The 20345-nt window shown below is 39.2% G+C and overlaps 1 protein-coding gene across 17 annotated transcripts in view; it reads left to right on the top strand.

The window, feature by feature from the left end:
* Positions 1-20345, top strand: part of LOC128021266 (protocadherin beta-16) — a 78095-nt gene that overhangs the window by 27469 nt on the left and 30281 nt on the right. Inside the window, exon 1 of one of the 17 annotated variants that reach the window (XM_052608355.1) lies at positions 2111-4982. The exons of 7 other annotated variants lie outside the window; for them this stretch is intronic. In XM_052608355.1, coding sequence (XP_052464315.1) covers positions 2553-4982 — 2430 coding nt within the window. In that variant the 5' untranslated portion in view covers positions 2111-2552. Of the gene's footprint in view, positions 1-2110; positions 4983-6440; positions 9173-10118; positions 12682-13138; positions 15695-16863; positions 19441-20345 lie in introns of those variants that run through there. 9 more of the 17 variants (XM_052608364.1, XM_052608360.1, XM_052608367.1 and 6 more) reach the window with 9 other exon arrangements.

Raw genomic sequence — 20345 nt, 5'->3', positions numbered from 1 at the left:
AGTGTGTATTTCAAATCTTGCCTAAACATTGTTAGACTTTAACTAGTCTAACAAAACTTTAACTAGACTTAACAAAACAGGCCTTTAAAATAAGAATTAGTTTTCCTAGTCAACTTACGAAGTAGTTACTTAAGAAAATACAACTATAACTGGTTACGTGACCGGTATACGGTGGTTGGAGAGGCGCAAGGCAGATTAATTCAGCAGTGACAGTTCCAGGCGCGTTTATCTGTTGCAGGTCGGGGGGCAGTTGCGTATAGCCGTGACCGGTCGAGTGACCGGCGCGTATAGCCGTGACCGGTCGAGTGACCGGCGCGTACACCCGTGACCGGTCGAGTGAAGGCGCGTATAGCCGTGCGTATAACCGTGACCGGTCGAGTGACAGGCGCGTATAACCGTGACCGGTCGAGTGACAGGCGCGTATAACCGTGACCGGTCGAGTGACAGGCGCGTATAACCGTGACCGGTCGAGTGACAGGCGCGTTTATCAGTGACAGATCGAGTGAACGGCGCGTATATCAGTGACAGATCGAGTGAACGGCTCGTATATCAGTGACAGATCAAGTGAACGGCTCGTATATCAGTGACAGATCGAGTGAACGGCGCGTGATCGAGTGAACGGCGCGTATATCAGTGACAGATCGAGTGAACGGCGCGTATATCAGTGACAGATCGAGTGAACGGCGCGTGATCGAGTGAACGGCGCCTATATCAGTGACAGATCGAGTGAACGGCGCGTATATCAGTGACAGATCGAGTGAACGGCGCGTGATCGAGTGAACGGCGCGTATATCAGTGACAGATCGAGTGAACGGCGCGTGATCGAGTGAACGGCGCGTATATCAGTGACAGATCGAGTGAACGGCGCGTATATCAGTGACAGATCGAGTGAACGGCGCGTATATCAGTGACAGATCGAGTGAACGGCTCGTATATCAGTGACAGATCGAGTGAACGGCGCCTATATCAGTGACAGATCGAGTGAACGGCGCGTATATCAGTGACAGATCGAGTGAACGGCGCGTATATCAGTGACAGATCGAGTGGCAGCAGTGGCAGGTTGAGTGACAGGCGCACATAGCAGTGACAGGTAGAGTGGCAGCTGCCACTGCCACGCAAAGATTTTACTCCTACTGACAAAAACTGACTGTTGTTGTGGAGGATAACGGACAGCCCTCTCGCTCAGCTGTGGTCTCCATTAACGTGGCTGTGGCTGACAGCTTTCCTGAAGTGCTGTCAGAGTTCACAGACTTTACTCAAGGAAAACAATATGACGAGAACCTGACGTTTTATTTAGTTATCGCACTGGCTGCTGTTTCTTTCTTATTCATCACCTGTGTGGTTGTAATAATATCAGTGAAAATCTACAGATGGAGACAATCTCGCTTCTTATATCAGTCCAATCTGCCTGTTATACCGTACTATCCACCGCATTACGCAGACACAGGAGTCACTGGAACTCTGCCGCACGGGTATAATTATGAAGTGTGCATGACGACTGACTCGAGGAAGAGTGACTGTAAGTTTTCTACACTCGGTGGGCAGAATGTTTTAATGGTGGACCCGAGTTTCGCTGAGACCATGCAGCGCGCAACGAAGGAAAGAAACTTAGAAGATTCCGGTAAATGTTCTGAAATGGTAAGATCAACTGTTATTTAAAAAGAAAATATAAAATAATATAAAGTCTTTGTGATATTAAAATTACATTGAACAAATTTTGCTTAGTAGTTTAGGAGAACCTTTTTCACTAGGCCTATATAACATTAGTGAACATGTTTATTTTTTCATTAATGCAGGTAAATCAATGATACTTACATTTTTACAGCATTTATTAAATATTAACATATAATTACACTATTGTTCAGTATGAAATCACTTTTGTTCATAATACTTTGAATCATAAAATTTAGAAACAATAGTACGTGGTAACATTAAACTACCATAATAAACGCTATAAAATGTTTACAAATCAATTAATGATTCATAAAGCATTAACTAATCCTAAGGAATTTAGCCTTACCGTGAAGTGTTACATTAAAATCGTAATTCGATAATGAAGTCTGTTCTGTTTGTCGCACTGCATTGTTACATAATACCTTATGATTTCGAATTTATTTTCACTAATAAGTGAATCATGTTTGTTTTCTTATATTTAAGTAGTGCAATGCATAGTAAGATTTAAGTTTACGAGAGCGGTGAAGTGTTATTTTATATGTATTTGTTCAATACATTGTTTAGTTTTATTATTGTTGAGAGCTAATGCCCATTTAAAGTTCAAAGACATTTCAAAGCTTGTCAGTGCTGTTTCTCGTTCTCAGCTCTAAGGGCCGCTGTTGATTTGTAGAAAAGCATGCAATCGCTAGTGGTTGGTGGAGCTGTGGTGATCCTGGTATAAGACTGTGGAAGAGATTACAGAGAGTCGATGAAGGGAGAGATTCACTGACTAATAACAAATAAACTGGATGTATTTGTGGATATTTTGACTGCGGAACAGCATCTACAGGTTGATATTTGAATACATTACGTATACAATTTTGATCAAAGCATATAGAATGATTCATTGTTACCAATCGCGGGGACAGCCACTGGATCGTGTTTTCTTATGGAGGGTCTTATTCATCATGGCTGCTTGTTCGATTTCAAACACAAACGCACAGATTCGTTACTCGGTTCCAGAGGAAATGAAGAAAGGGTCACTTATCGGAAATATAGCTCATGATCTTGGTCTGAATGTACAAAGACTGCGCTCGGGTCAGGCTCGTATCGTGTCTGGCGACAGCACTGAGTACGTAGAGCTGAAAACAGACAAAGGGATCTTGGTTGTAAAGGAGAGAATCGACCGAGAGCAGCTTTGCGCTGAAACTACTCCGTGCAGCTTCACGTTTGAAATAATTCTTGATAATCCAATGGAACTGCATCATGTTACGGTGGAAATACTGGATGTAAACGATCATTCGCCAACATTTCCTAAAGATGAAATTAATCTTGAAATAAGTGAATCAGCCGCACCTGGATCTCGTTTCTTACTAGGAAGCGCAGATGATCCTGATGTGGGTGTGAATGCTCTCCAAAATTATATTATGTCAAATAATGATTATTTTATTCTGAAACAACACTCGCGCCCCGATGGAGTTAAATATGCTGAAATGGTGCTTCAGAAACCTCTAGACAGAGAGCAGCATCCACGACTGTCTCTGATTCTCACAGCAGTCGACGGAGGAAACCCTCAGAGATCTGGTAATATGAAAATAGAGGTTACTGTACTAGATGTAAATGACAACGCACCAGTATTCAACCAATCAGTTTACAGAGCAATAATAACTGAAAATGCGCCTAAAGAAACTTACATTACAACTGTTAATGCAAGTGATGCAGATAGTGGGATGTATAGCTTGATTTCATACAGTCTCGCTAACTTAAAAGGTAACATAAAAGACATTTTTAAAATCGATGAAACAACCGGTGTTATAACTCTAATTGGGGAACTTGATTATGAAAAAGCAAAAAAATACGAAATTGGAATCGAGGCCAAAGACCAGGGTGGTTTAGGAAACTCGGCGAAAGTCATAGTTGATTTAACTGATGTAAACGACAATGCACCTGTTATTAGTGTTATGTCATTTTCAAGCTCAGTGAGTGAAGACGCACCTCTTGGCACCACTATCGCTATTTTCAGTGTCAAAGATCTAGATGCTGGAGAAAATGGCCATGTTGACTGTATGGTAGATCGAAAAAATCAATTTAAACTCCAGTCTTCACTGCGAAATTATTACACTTTAGTCACCGATGCTGCTTTAGATCGTGAACGTGTGGCAGAATATAACATCACAATCACGGCTATAGATTCAGGGTCTCCTGCGCTTTCTACTCAGAAAACGTTAAATCTTAAAGTATCAGATGTTAACGACAATCCGCCCAGGTTTCAAGAGAGTGTTTACACTACATTTGTTACTGAAAACAATCCACCTGGTTTGTCCATATTTACCCTGAGTGCTCGAGATGATGACTGGAATCAGAACGCTCGTATTTCGTATCTTCTAGATGAGACTACAGTGCGTGGATCCCCTGCTTCCTCTTTTATATCCGTAAATGCTGACAGTGGAGTGATTCACGCACTGCGCAGTTTTGACTACGAGCAAATGAAAAGTGTTCATGTTTGCGTGAAAGCACAAGATGGAGGCTCTCCACCCCTCAGCACTAATGTGACTTTGGACATTATAATTAAAGATGAGAATGACAACGCTCCTCAGGTTCTGTATCCAGTACAGACTGGTGCTTCTGTGGTGGCTGAGATTGTGCCTCGTGCTGCAGAGGTTGGATATCTGGTCACTAAAGTGGTGGCTGTTGATGTGGACTCTGGACAGAATGCCTGGCTCTCCTATAAACTACAGAAAACTACAGACAGAGCGCTGTTTGAAGTTGGTTTACAGAATGGAGAAATACGAACTGTGCGACAAGTGACTGATAAAGATGTAGTCAAACAAAAACTGACTGTTGTTGTGGAGGATAACGGACAGCCCTCTCGCTCAGCTGTGGTCTCCATTAACGTGGCTGTGGCTGACAGCTTTCCTGAAGTGCTGTCAGAGTTCACAGACTTTACTCAAGGAAAACAATATGACGAGAACCTGACGTTTTATTTAGTTATCGCACTGGCTGCTGTTTCTTTCCTATTCATCACCTGTGTGGTTGTAATAATATCAGTGAAAATCTACAGATGGAGACAATCTCGCTTCTCATATCAGTCCAATCTGCCTGTTATACCGTACTATCCACCGCATTACGCAGACACAGGAGTCACTGGAACTCTGCCGCACGGGTATAATTATGAAGTGTGCATGACGACTGACTCGAGGAAAAGTGACTGTAAGCTTTCTACACTCGGTGGGCAGAATGTTTTAGTAGTGGACCCAAGTTTCGCCGCAACTATGAATCACACAATCAAGAAAAAAAATTCTATCGACGATCTCCAGTCTACAGAATCGGTAAGAGACTTTTGGGACATTTTAAATTTTAACTGATTAAAAAAATAACAAAATAAATAAATGAAATCAAAATAAGACAAACCAAGTATAGCATAAACAAATAAATGTTCTAGGTACACTTTTCCACCTTATTCTTCAATTTGGAAGTAAGCCTATGGGCGAGACTTGCGGTCCATTTGCACTAAATGGAAATAATGAGAATCATTAATTGTAAAACTGTTTACCCTACACACCAGTGTGTTCATTCACAATTTGCGATATCAAATAGCTGTTTTGTACAACTAAAAATAGCTGGAAGCCAGACCCATAAAATGTACAAATGGCCATGCCTACTCGAAAAATAAGGTGGATAGAAAGTGTGAAGTTTCTGAAATGAATAACCTGAATCTGTAACCGAGTCTCTAAAACTCCTGCAGTATCCCAACATTATAATAGCTATTAAACCAAGTATTAGGCTATATCATTTATCTTTGTCTATTAACTAATACTCTGTATATTCATAATATGTTCACATTACAAGTGCATTAATACAATTCATAATTTATACTAACAATGATGTGAAAATATACAAATGAGAAAGAATTTAAACACATTTGCAAAAAAAAAAAAAAAAAACTAAATATTGTCACAAAGTTGTCATGTTGCTTTCAGTGCTGGATTCAATTATCTCAGACTGTCTCGAACAACAGACTTGAATGCTTTATATAGCTACCATGTGTGATGTAATATTAATATGCTTGTTTGAAAAGAGACTTGAAAACTAGTGAACAAATTGTTTTGGTGTGCATGACAACTGACTCAATGACGACCACTATACTGATCAGATACAGCAGTATTAAGTGTGTCCAATAAAGAGGTAAGAGAGTTCACAAAATGTTTTGCTGTAAAATGCTGGAATTGTTGTCTGAGTCTAAGCTAAGTGTATGTGAGGAGAGAGTGACCCTATGATTTTCTATTCATGCTTTAGAATATTTTGGTCGTGGACAAAAATCCGACTGACATTATGGATTAATTGCCTTAATATGGAAGATGAAGAAAAAAAAATCTAATAAAATAAACAGCAGCGTGATATTTTACATGCAGACATGTGAAAATTTGTTCAATCTAATTATTGAAAAATGAAGAATAATTATGAAATAATCACAAAAAACGCAAGGGCACTTTGAAAAAGTTCAGCACCACTTGTCCTGAACAGCGCCTTGCTGGATAAAGGTATACTACTAAAGAGGACCACGGTCTTCTTCATTGTCTTTTAATTTAACCCAAAATCTGTTGCTTACAAAATACATATCCAACATGCATATTAGCCTTTATTTATTTATTAATTAATTCATTCATTCATTCGTTTGTTTGTTTGTTTATTTATTATTATATTATTATTATTTTAATCAGCAAGATATCCTGGAACACAGACAGTGTGACATTCTACATATCATAATAATTGGTTCATTGCCAGTGTGATATAGGCCTAGGAAATAATATTCGCTGATAAAATACGTTGTATTGTATGTATAAGGTTAAAACTTTGATATGCTGTTTCTTATTTACACTCAGAGGGTCGCTGTTCGTCGACAAACAGCGGAGAAACTGTATTTCACAGACCCTCCCTCGTCACACAATATCACGGAGAAAAAGGCAATAAAGCTGCCACCTCATTTTTTTTCTACAAAAACGATTCATCGCTCGTCGTCCTGAACGGAGTTAATGATTGCGCTCGGAATTTCATATATTTTAAGGATAGACGGATTGATTATTTTGTTTTCTTTTTTAAGCGTCTGTGTATTTGAAAAATGCCTGGCCCTGATGCAATCATACGGCATTCGGTGCTGTGTTTTACTCTTTTGATTCACATTGCGCTCGGACAAGTCAGTTACTCCATTCCTGAAGAAATGTCAAAAGGATCGATAGTGGGAAATATTGCGCAGGATTTGGGCTTGGATTTACAACGATTAAAGTCAGGAAAAGCTCGAATATTTACCAGAGACAGCACGGAATATATCGAACTGAACAGAAACACTGGATTGCTGCTTATTAGAGAGAAAATGGATCGCGAATCTCTTTGTGCAAAAACAACTCCGTGTGCTTTACATCTTCAAATGATTTTGGACAACCCGATGGAATTATACACGATTACAATAGAGATCATGGATATAAATGATAACGCTCCGAGTTTCCAGAAAAAGGACTTTAGCTTTGAGATCAGCGAATCGGCGGTGGCGGGTGCAGGTTTTATGCTTGGGGGAGCTTTTGATGCGGATGTAGGAACAAATGATCTTCAGAATTACTCGCTTAAACCGAGTAACCAATTCAGACTTGAATTGCATAATCAGGCAGACGGTAGTAAAAACGTTGAGATGATCTTACAAAGACCACTCGACAGAGAAACCCAAAGCTCACTTACTTTGTTGTTAGAAGCGTTTGATGGAGGCGATCCGGTGCTTTCTGGCACTGTACAGATACACATTACTGTGCTAGATAATAATGATAACGCTCCTGTCTTTACGCAAAAGGTATATAAAACCACCATAACAGAAAACGCACCAAAAGGTACTGTGTTAACAGTCGTGAGCGCATCTGATGCAGACGAAGGATCAAACAGTGTAGTGACGTACTACATATCTGACACAGTGAACAAAAATGTCGCCGACATGTTTCTTATTAATGAAAAAAGTGGTGAGTTAACATTAACTGGACAGGTTGACTATGAAAAGGTCAACCATTATGAACTTAATATCCAGGCAAAAGATCAAGGAGGACTTTCTAACGCATGCAAAGTAATTATCGATGTCCTGGACATTAATGATAATTTGCCTAGTATTCAGATTCTGTCTAGTTCACACTCCATACCTGAAGGTTCTAACTCTGGTACTGTGGTTGCAATGCTACATGTTGATGATCTTGATTCGGGTGTAAATGGGCAGGTTCAGTGTGTCATGAATGGGAATATTCCTTTTGAAATAACATCTCCGTCTAGCAATTTCTTTAGCTTGCAAACAGAGCAGGAATTGGACAGAGAGCGAGAAGCTGAGTACAATATCAGTGTAATATGTACTGACGAGGGAGTGCCAGCACTATCCAGCGATGTCTCTCTTCGTGTGCAGATATCTGATGTGAATGACAATGCTCCTGTATTTGAGAAAAGTCACTATGAGGCCTATGTGCTGGAGAATAACACACCTGGCCTCTCTATATTTACCGTTAAAGCCAGTGATGCTGATTGGAATCAGAATGCCCGTGTTTCTTATATTCTAGAAGACAGCACTGTTAATGGAGTCTCTGTCTCGTCATATGTGTCAGTTCAACCTGACAGCGGACTGATTACAGCTGTGCGCTCTTTTGACTACGAACAACTGAAAGATTTCCACTTCCGGGTAAAAGCGCAAGATGGAGGCTCTCCTCCGCTCAGCAGTAACGTGACAGTGAAAATTACTATTAAAGATCAGAATGACAACGCTCCTCAGGTTCTGTATCCAGTACAGACTGGTGCTTCTGTGGTGGCTGAGATTGTGCCTCGTGCTGCAGAGGTTGGATATCTGGTCACTAAAGTGGTGGCTGTTGATGTGGACTCTGGACAGAATGCCTGGCTCTCCTATAAACTACAGAAAGCTACAGACAGAGCGCTGTTTGAAGTGGGTTTACAGAATGGAGAAATACGAACTGTGCGACAAGTGACTGATAAAGATGCAGTCAAACAAAAACTGACTGTTGTTGTGGAGGATAACGGACAGCCCTCTCGCTCAGCTGTGGTCTCCATTAACGTGGCTGTGGCTGACAGCTTTCCTGAAGTGCTGTCAGAGTTCACAGACTTTACTCAAGGAAAACAATATGACGAGAACCTGACGTTTTATTTAGTTCTCGCACTGGCTGCTGTTTCTTTCCTATTTATCACCTGTGTGGTTGTAATAATATCAGTGAAAATCTACAGATGGAGACAATCTCGCTTCTTATATCAGTCCAATCTGCCTGTTATACCGTACTATCAACCGCATTACGCAGACACAGGAGTCACTGGAACTCTGCCGCACGGGTATAATTATGAAGTGTGCATGACGACTGACTCGAGGAAGAGTGACTGTAAGTTTTCTACACTCGGTGGACAGAATGTTTTAATGGTGGACCCGAGTTTCAGTGAGATGATGCAGCGCACAGTCACGAAAAACAGTTCCATCGACGATCTCTTTGCAAAATCGGTAAGAAACTTTTCCTTAGACTATTATTATTGTTATTATTATTATTATTATTATTATTGTTAATTGAAAAGACAAGTAATATGGTTGCTAAAGTAGATTATAAATAAATAAATAAATAAATAGCATTGGAGAACTGAGCGATGACGTGTAGTTTTAGGTTTTGGATAAACAATTACTCACACGTCTTTTTTTTCTGCTTCTTCTTTTCTTTCACTAGAACTGGTGCCAGTAATGTTGATATGTTTGTTCTAAAGGGAAATGAAACAATTCAGTGTGCCTGACGGTCACACAGTTTGTTCTTGCACATTTTTGGATGTGTTGTAAGACTCAGAGAATTGGCCTCTTTTTATTTTATTTTATTTTATTTTATTTTGTCGAAATAGCCTTAGTGGTAGACCAATGAGTCGCTATTTGCATTAAGCTTTTTGATGCAGGCTGCGTGTAAAAAACAAACAAAAATAATTAATGATGATGATGATGATGATGATGATGATCATTGTAAAGTGATTTATTGGAAACTACGTAATTAATTTGATACAATGCATGGGCATGTTGATACATTTCAGCACCACCGTTGTTGAACAGCGCCTCATTTGATGAAACCCGCTACTGCTAAACAGAGGACTGTGGTCTTCATTGTGTGCTTTCATTTGAAGTATTATTATTTTGCTAAATTGCTTTCAGGGTTATTCTTAACGTTTGCCTTCGTGGTTCCAACAGAATTATTTATTTAATCGTCGGATAATTCATATGACTGGTTTTACATGAGTAATAGGCCTAGAAAACAATACATGCCGTTGATAAAATTCACTTTAGGCATAAATATATAAACTTGATTTGCAATTCCTAATTTACGCTCAGAGGGCCGCTGTTCGTCGACAAATGGATGAGAAACTGTATTTTACAGACCCACCCCCAGCATCACATAACATCAGAGAGAAAGGAAGAAGAGCTACCGTCTCAGAAATTATTTTCTAGCACGGATTTCCTGTAGAAAACCCATTCGGCGAGTACACAAATAATTCAAGTCAGTCAATTTTTATTTAATTTTATAGGCTGAAACGATACACTGATAGAGAATTGTTTCTTATTCGATCCCCGGTGCAACTGAGACAATGCCTGATGCAATGATAAGACGCTCGATGCTGTTTTTTACTCTTCTGGTTCACTTTGCCCGAGGACAGGTCAGTTACTCCATTCCTGAAGAAATATCAAAAGGATCGATGGTCGGAAATATTGCGCAGGATTTGGGCTTGGATTTGCAACGACTGAAATCAGGAAAAGCGAGAATTTACACAAGAGACAGTACAGAATACATCGAACTGAACAGAAACACTGGATTGCTGCTTATTAGAGAGAAAATGGATCGCGAATCTCTTTGTGCAAAAACAACTCCGTGTGCTTTACATCTTCAAATGATTTTGGAAAACCCGATGGAATTCTACACGATTACAATAGAGATCATGGATATAAATGATAACGCTCCGAGTTTCCAGAAAAAGGACTTTAGCTTTGAGATCAGCGAATCGGCGGTGGCGGGTGCAGGTTTTATGCTTGGGGGAGCTTTTGATGCGGATGTAGGAACAAATGATCTTCAAAGCTACTCGCTGAAACCGGCTGATAAATTCCAGCTTGAATTGCACAATCAGGCAGACGGTAGTAAAAACGTCGAGATGATTTTAGAAAAGCCACTCGACAGAGAAACGCAAAGCTCATTTACTTTATTGTTAGAAGCGTTTGATGGAGGCGATCCAGTGCTTTCTGGCACTGTACAAATACACATCACTGTGCTAGATATTAATGACAATGCTCCTGTTTTTACGCAAAAGGTATATAAAACCACCATAACAGAAAACGCACCAAAAGGTACTGTGTTAACAGTCGTGAGCGCATCTGATGCAGACGAAGGATCAAACAGTGTAGTGACGTACTACATATCTGACACAGTGAACAAAAATGTCGCCGACATGTTTCTTATTAATGAAAAAAGTGGTGAGTTAATATTAAACGGCCACATTGACTATGAAAGGGTCAACCATTATGAACTTAATATTCAGGGAAAAGATCAAGGAGGACTCTCTAATGCATGCAAAGTCATCATCGATGTTCTGGACATCAATGATAATTCGCCTAATATTAATATAGTTTCTAGTTCACATTCAGTATCTGAAGGGTCAAAGTCCGGGACTGTTATTTCAGTACTAAATGTTGATGATCTTGATTCAGGTTCAAATGGTCAGGTTCAGTGCGTCTTAAATGACGACATGTCTTTTTCTATTACTTCTCCGTCTAGTAACTTCTTTAGCTTGCAAACAGAGCAGGAATTGGACAGAGAGCGAGAAGCTGAGTACAATATAACTGTAATATGTACTGATGAGGGAGTGCCAGCACTATCCAGCAATGTCTCTCTTCGTGTGCAGATAACAGATGTGAATGACAATGCTCCTGTATTTGAGAAAAGTCACTATGAGGCCTATGTGCTGGAGAATAACACACCTGGCCTCTCTATATTTACCGTTAAAGCCAGTGATGCTGATTGGAATCAGAATGCCCGTGTTTCTTATATTCTAGAAGACAGCACTGTTAATGGAGTCTATGTCTCATCATATGTGTCAGTTCAACCTGACAGCGGACTGATTACAGCTGTGCGCTCTTTTGACTACGAACAACTGAAAGATTTCCACTTCCGGGTAAAAGCGCAAGATGGAGGCTCTCCCCCGCTCAGCAGTAACGTGACAGTGAAAATTACTATTAAAGATCAAAATGACAACGCTCCTCAGGTTCTGTATCCAGTACAGACTGGTGCTTCTGTGGTGGCTGAGATTGTGCCTCGTGCTGCAGAGGTTGGATATCTGGTCACTAAAGTGGTGGCTGTTGATGTGGACTCTGGACAAAATGCCTGGCTCTCATATAAACTACAGAAAGCTACAGACAGAGCGCTATTTGAAGTGGGTTTACAGAATGGAGAAATAAGAACTGTGCGACAAGTGACTGATAAAGATGCAGTCAAACAAAAACTTACTGTTGTTGTGGAGGATAACGGACAGCCCTCTCGCTCAGCTGTGGTCTCCATTAACGTCGCTGTGGCTGACAGCTTTCCTGAAGTGCTGTCAGAGTTCACAGACTTTACGCACAAAAAACAATATGACGAGAACCTGACGTTTTATTTAGTTCTTGCACTGGCCGCTGTTTCTTTTTTATTTATCACTTCCGTGGTTGTTATAATATCAGTAAAGATTTACAGATGGAGGCAATCTCGATTCTTATATCAGTCCAATCTGCCTGTTATTCCGTACTATCAACCGCATTACGCAGACACAGGAGTGACTGGAACTCTGCCGCACGGGTATAATTATGAAGTGTGCATGACGACTGACTCGAGGAAGAGTGACTGTAAGTTTTCTACACTCGGTGGACAGAATGTTTTAATGGTGGACCCGAGTTTCGCTGAGACGATGCAGCACACAATCAAGAAAAATAGCGGTTTGCAAAATGAACATTCGACATCGGTAAGAACAATATTTTATACTTCACAAAACAAACAAACCAACAAATCAAATAAAAATATTAGGTAAAAAATGGTGAAAACAATAGTTATAGTAAAAATAATAATAATAATTGGCATTATTATTACCCCCCTCCTTTATTATTCGTTGTCTTGCTAAAACACCAATTTGGATTGATTTCAGGACCACATCTTGGACAGCGCCAGACTGTAGTCTTGACAGTTTAATAGATTAGATTTAAATACGGTCTAAAATTCTTTCTTTCCATTACTCTTTATTTTTATTCATTTATTTTGACAAACGTTTTGATCCATTCATCTTTTTTTCTATGTGCAAAAAATGAGTTTGTTATGATTTTATATGTAGTGCTCGGATTAGACTCACAGGGCCGCTGTTTGTCAACGTAGAACTTTTGTCTGAGTGTGTTTTAAACCCTGGCCCATCATCCCATAGTCACAGTGAGAGAGGAAAGGAGGAAACGCTTCCAGATCGCTCAATATTGTCTTGAAACAAATGCGACGTTTTGTACTTACTGGAATTTAAAGAACTTGATTTTAATATTTTCTCTTTACAAGACCTCACTTCGAAATCTGTGAGAATTTTTTTTTCTCAGTAGTTTGTTAGGGATATCGAAAAAAAAATGCAGGGTCTCGTGATGTGGTACTCGGTATTGTTTTCCGTCGCCCTGCTTCATTCTGCACGAGGACAAGTTAGTTACTCAATTCCAGAAGAAATGGCTAAAGGCGCTATTGTGGGAAATATCGCACAAGATTTGGGCTTGGATTTACAACGGCTGAGGTCAGGAAAAGCGCGCATCTATACGGGCGACAGTACTGAATATATTGGTCTCAATAAGGACACTGGCTTCCTTCTCATCAAAGAGAAAATGGATCGCGAATCTCTTTGTGCAAAAACGGCCCCGTGCGCTTTGCACCTTCAGATGATTTTGGAAAACCCCATGGAATTATACACGATTACGGTTGAAATTACTGATATAAACGATAATCCACCCACTTTTCAGAAAAAGCGAATTGAGTTTGAAATCAGTGAATCCGCTGTAACGGGCGCAAGATTCTTGCTGCAGGGAGCCGTGGATGCGGACGTAGGAGTTAATGATCTTCAAAGCTATTCTCTTAAACCTACGGATCATTTTGTTCTTGAATTGCACAGTCAGGCAAACAGTGATACAAACGTTGAAATGGTTTTGCAAAGACCTCTTGACAGAGAGAAGAAAGGAGTGGTAACATTATTGCTAACCGCTTTTGACGGCGGTGATCCGCAGTTGTCTGGAAATGTTCAAATAGATGTTACTGTACTCGATGCTAATGATAATACCCCTGTCTTTACGCAAAAGGTATATAAAGCCATTTTGATTGAAAACGCCGCAAAGGGGTTTAAACTTACCACTGTCAGTGCCACTGACGCAGACGAAGGGCCGTATGGTCATGTGACGTACTACGTTGCAAGCAAAGATGATATTGTGCGAAACATGTTTACTATTGATCAGCAAAGTGGAGAGGTAACGTTAAATGGCTTTGTTGACTTTGAAAAAGCAAGTCACTACCAGATTGATATCCAGGCTAAGGATCAAGGGGGGCTTTCTGACTCTTGTAAGCTGATTGTTGATGTGTTGGACATTAATGATAACAAACCTGTGATAAGCTTACTCTCCATGTCAAATTCTGTGTCTGAGGACTCCACACCTGGCACAGTTGTTGCTATGATGAAAGTAGATGATGCAGACTCAGGTGTGAATGGCCAGATTCATTGCACAATAAATGAGTATATTCCATTTGCTCTTACATCACCATCTAGCAATTTCATCAGCCTGCGTATAGAGCAGCAACTGGACAGAGAGAGAGAAGCTGAATACAATATCAGTGTCACATGCTCTGATCAGGGGGTGCCTGTGCTCTCTAGCAGCACCTCTCTGTTTTTACAGATATCAGATGTAAATGACAATGCTCCTGCATTTGAGAAAAGTCACTATGAGGCCTATGTGCTGGAGAATAACACACCTGGCCTCTCTATATTTACCGTTAAAGCCAGTGATGCTGATTGGAATCAGAATGCCCGTGTTTCTTATATTCTAGAAGACAGCACTGTTAATGGAGTCTCTGTCTCATCATATGTGTCAGTTCAACCTGACAGCGGACTGATTACAGCTGTGCGCTCTTTTGATTATGAACAGCTGAAAGATTTCCACTTCCGGGTAAAAGCGCAAGATGGAGGCTCTCCTCCGCTCAGCAGTAAAGTGACAGTGAAAATTATTATTAAAGATGAGAATGACAACGCTCCTCAGGTTCTGTATCCAGTACAGACTGGTGCTTCTGTGGTGGCTGAGATTGTGCCTCGTGCTGCAGAGGTTGGATATCTGGTCACTAAAGTGGTGGCTGTTGATGTGGACTCTGGACAGAATGCCTGGCTCTCCTATAAACTACAGAAAGCTACAGACAGAGCGCTGTTTGAAGTGGGTTTACAGAATGGAGAAATAAGAACTGTGCGACAAGTGACTGATAAAGATGCAGTCAAACAAAAACTTACTGTTGTTGTGGAGGATAACGGACAGCCCTCTCGTTCAGCTGTGGTCTCCATTAACGTGGCTGTGGCTGACAGCTTTCCTGAAGTGCTGTCAGAATTCACAGAATTTATGCAAGGAAAACAATATGATGACAACCTGACTTTTTATTTAATCTTGGCTCTCGCAGTGGTCTCCCTGCTCTTCATAGTCTCAATTATATCAATAATTTCAGTGAAAATCTACAGATGGAGGCAGAATAAGCTATTTTATAAATCCGGGTCAAATCTGCCTGTAATTCCTTATTATCCTCCAGTCTACGCAGACGGCACATTACAGCATGTGTATAATTATGAAATGTGCGGAACCACTGATTCAAGGATGGGTGACATGAAGTTTGTCAGGCCCTACAGTCAGAACACACTGGTGAGCCAGAGTCGTATGGGGACAGTTCAGAGAGAAAAGAAGGAGCAGGAGGATGATGACCTGACTTTAGAGGTGAGACCTTGTTTGATGCTCTAAAATCATCTCATCAGGATTCATGTAATCAGAGCCCAGGATTGTAACACTTTTTGCTTTTATGTCTGTAACTCAAACTGTTATCATTTTCCCACCTTTATTTATTACAGCTTAAAGTTGTTTTAAAACCTTCTACCTTAAAAAAAAAAAAAAAAAAAAAAAAAAAAAACTTGCAATAATAATAAAAAAGAACATTGAACAAATGCATAAAACAGTATAGCAATAAATTCTCTCACAGATGTGTTCAGTGTAGGTCTATACAATGTGCCATTTTGTGCAGTCTTTGTTAGTCCTGTAGAAGTACACTTGAAATTAGTTTATATTTATTAATTTGTATTTTAGGTGAATGTTTTGAGGAGATGTTGTATATCAGATTAGACAAGAAAATCTGCTTAATAAGTTGTGTTCTGTTAACTACGTACATTTACTTAATTGCAAATCAAATAGTAAAGCAAAAGTGAAATGCTGGTTAACATAAAGCAAGATCATCATGTATGTATGTATTTATTTTTTCTTTCTTTTCTTAAAATTTCTTTTATTTATTTTTTATTTAAAATATCTTCTCTTAAGCTCTCTTACATTTTTATTTTATTTATTTTTTTATTTAAAATATTTTCTCTTAAGTTCCACAAAAGAAAGTCACATATATTTGGAAACTACAGAGTATAGGGGTAAACAATAATTTCCAATATATATATATATATATAAATAAAATAAAAATTTAAGAAAAGAAAGAAAAAATAAATACATACATACATACATACATAAGAAAAATATACAGGTTATTGAGTAAATTATTGTTATCTGGGGTATATCCTTTCATTAATTATTTAAACTAACTAGTTAATCTGTCACAATCCTCTTTGCCCACTCACACTTTGCGCTTATAAGGTGTGGCATATTATCAGAGTGCATAACCTTTTATATGAAATGTTTAACTATTTTAAAGTTTAAGTCATTGATATATATATATATATATATATATATATATATATATATATATATATATATATATATATATATATATATATATATTATTATTATTATTTATTTATTTATTTTTTTTCTCGAAGTACTGTATTTGGACTCTAAGTGCCGCTGTTCAACATATTAAGCAAGTGTGTGTTTTTATCCCTCCTCTTAACAAAACCCAAAGCAATGGCATAAATTTATACATCATCCACCGCTTGCCCTGGATACTATATAACAACCAAATCACGTTTACCTTGATCGCCAGTTACTTTAACCCACATGAAGACGCAATTTGTTGGAAACATAATTCATCGCACAGTTTGCTTTTAATTCTTCTGCTCGGTCTTTGTTGATCAAAAATGGAGTCGGAAGGAAAAGGCTGGCATTGTGGATCACTATTCTTTTATATGTGCGCGGTAGCTTTATTTTCCCCTTGCGTGACCGGACAGATTCGTTATTCTATACCTGAGGAAATGTCAGTGGGCTCATTTGTTGGAAATATTGCCTCGGACCTCGGGCTTGAGCCGAAAAGACTGATTTCAGGAAAAGCGCGTGTTTTCACCGCGGACAGCAGTGAGTACATTGGACTGGACAAGGAGAACGGACATCTGGTTGTTAAGAATAAAATAGACAGAGAAGAGCTTTGCGGAGAGATATCTGCCTGTAGTGTGAGTTTTGATGTCATTTTTGAGAATCCGATGGAGCTTTATCGAGTTACGGTTGACATACAGGATATAAATGACAACAGCCCAGTTTTCCCGAAATCTCAAATTGATCAAGAAATTAGCGAATTAGCGGTTTTAGGTGCGCGATTTCCATTAGAGAGCGCAATAGATCCAGACGTGGGAGTGAACACGTTACAGAAATATACCCTTCAACCCACCGATCATTTTAAGCTTAATGTTCAGATTGGCGCTGGTGGTAACAAAAACGTCGAGATGGTTCTTCATTCTCCTCTCGACAGAGAAAAGAAAAAACTTCATAAATTGGTTTTAACAGCATTAGACGGAGGAAAACCACAAAGGTCCGCAACTGTACAAATTAATATTATTGTTCTTGATGGAAATGACAATGCGCCTGTGTTTAGCCAGTCTTCCTATAAAACATCAGTTGTTGAAAACGCTCCTAAAAGCACAATCGTGACTAGAGTCAGTGCCACCGATGCTGACGAGTCTAGTCAAGGCATTCAGTATTATTTTGAGCACACGTCTTCTACGGTGAAAGCTTTGTTCTCCATTGATGCAGATTCTGGTGAGGTTAAAGTCATAGGTGATATAGATTATGAAAAACACAAGCAGTTTACAGTCAAAGTCAAAGCTAAAGATCACGGAGGCTTGACTGACTCGAGTGAGATAATTATTGACGTCATTGACGTAAATGATAACACGCCCAAAATTACAATAATGTCTTTTGCCAGTGGGGTATCTGAAGACGCAGCACCTGGAACTGTTATAGCAATGATAAATGTTCAGGATCTGGATTCAGGTGACAACAGTAAAATTACATGTTCAATTGATTTGAACTCTCCATTTAAAATCATATCCTCGTTAACTAATTATTACAACCTGTTGACATACTCAGAACTAGACAGGGAACAAACAGGAGAGTATAATATCACGATAACTGCTGTGGATGGGGGAAACCCACCTCTTTCCAGTAAAGTAATTTTGAACCTTAAGATATCTGATGTGAATGATCACACACCTCAGTTTGAGCAGGAATCATATACTGCCTTTATAGCTGAAAATAACCCTCCATCTACAACTATTCTGACTGTCAAAGCAGTCGACTTGGACTGGGGGCCAAATGCGAAGGTTTCATATTTTATTATCGATGGAGACTTGAACGGAGCACCTCTGGCATCTTACATATCCATAAATTCAGATAGCGGTGTGATCTATGCAGAAAAATCATTTGATTATGAACAGCTGAAATCATTCAAAATGCAAGTGAAAGCTCAAGATGGAGGCTCTCCTCCTTTATCCAACAACATGACTGTAAACATTGTTATTCAAGATCAGAATGACAACGCTCCTCATGTTCTGTATCCAGTACAGACTGGTGCTTCTGTGGTGGCTGAGATTGTGCCTCGTGCTGCAGAGGTTGGATATCTGGTCACTAAAGTGGTGGCTGTTGATGTGGACTCTGGACAGAATGCTTGGCTCTCCTATAAACTACAGAAAACTACAGACAGAGCGCTGTTTGAAGTTGGTTTACAGAATGGAGAAATAAGAACTGTGCGACAAGTGACTGATAAAGATGCAGTAAAACAAAAACTTACTGTTGTTGTGGAGGATAACGGACAGCCCTCTCGCTCAGCTGTGGTCTCCATTAACGTGGCTGTGGCTGACAGCTTTCCTGAAGTGCTGTCAGAGTTAACAGACTTTACTCAAGGAAAACAATATGACGACAACCTGACTTTTTATTTAATCTTGGCTCTCGCAGTGGTCTCCTTTCTCTTCGTAGTTTCAATAATTTCAATAATTTCAGTGAAAATCTACAGATGGAGGCAGAATAAGCTATTTTATAAATCCGGGTCAAATCTGCCTGTAATTCCTTATTATCCTCCAGTCTACGCAGACGGCACATTACAGCATGTGTATAATTATGAAATGTGCGGAACCACTGATTCAAGGATGAGTGACATGAAGTTTGTCAGGCCCTACAGTCAGAACACACTGGTGAGCCAGAGTCGTATGGGGACAGTTCAGAGAGAAAAGAAGGAGCAGGAGGTTGATGACCTGACTTTAGAGGTGAGATTCTCATAAGTGCTCATTGCAGCAGCAGGAGTTTAAAGCTTGAGGTGTTGTAATCTACTTTTTTTTTTTTTTTTTAAAGATAAACAGCAAGTAATTTACTTAAAAAACTACATATAAGCAGAGGTTGAAATCTATATATTGTTTTGTTTTGAGAAACTAGACTACTAGTTCAGTTCCTTAAACGTCTCAATATATTGACAGACTCTTTTCCACTCACAAACACTCTGCTACTCTGTGTTGACACATTTGATCTTTCTCATGCTTTCGTGAAGAGATGATGTGCATTTATTTAAAATTTATAGCAATACATACAGAACTATTTAATTGCAATACAAATATATTTACAAATATATATACTTTTTATACAAATTACTCTTTAGGTCATACTGCTGTCCATAGTTTGTATCATACACAGGCATACATTTGTCATCAACTGTTTAGATTTATTATAGCCTATTATTACATCATGAAATCCCAGTTTTGGTGGGCTTTATATTACAAACCTTGTAATTAGAAGATTGTGAAGTAGAATGAAGTGTATAAACGAGGATATCACATTCTCAATTAACTGCTTGGATTTCCTTTCAATCTCTTTCAATCAAGTCTCTCAGTCCCTTCAATGCTGAATAGAATCCATGCACAGTGAGCTCTTGTGTGTTAGATTGAGAAATACTTGCCACACGTTGCCACAAACTGTCTTCATACAGGGGGTAAAAACACACAGGGAATTACAAACCCTTGCTTCTATCCACTCATAAACATTTTTTTTTATCTTCTATGGATAGTAAAAGACTGAATGGGCTATTCCTCTGATGCATTCTGCTTTGCTGTCACTACCATAATTGTGAATTAATATATACAAATTTTAAATCACCCCTTTAATCCTCTTAAAGATTCAT

The sequence above is a fragment of the Carassius gibelio genome, chromosome A10 (assembly GCF_023724105.1).
Source record: "Carassius gibelio isolate Cgi1373 ecotype wild population from Czech Republic chromosome A10, carGib1.2-hapl.c, whole genome shotgun sequence".
Classification (NCBI taxonomy): domain Eukaryota; kingdom Metazoa; phylum Chordata; class Actinopteri; order Cypriniformes; family Cyprinidae; genus Carassius; species Carassius gibelio.
The sequence above is the reverse complement of the archived record's forward strand: the minus strand, read 5'-3'. Positions and strand labels throughout refer to the sequence as shown.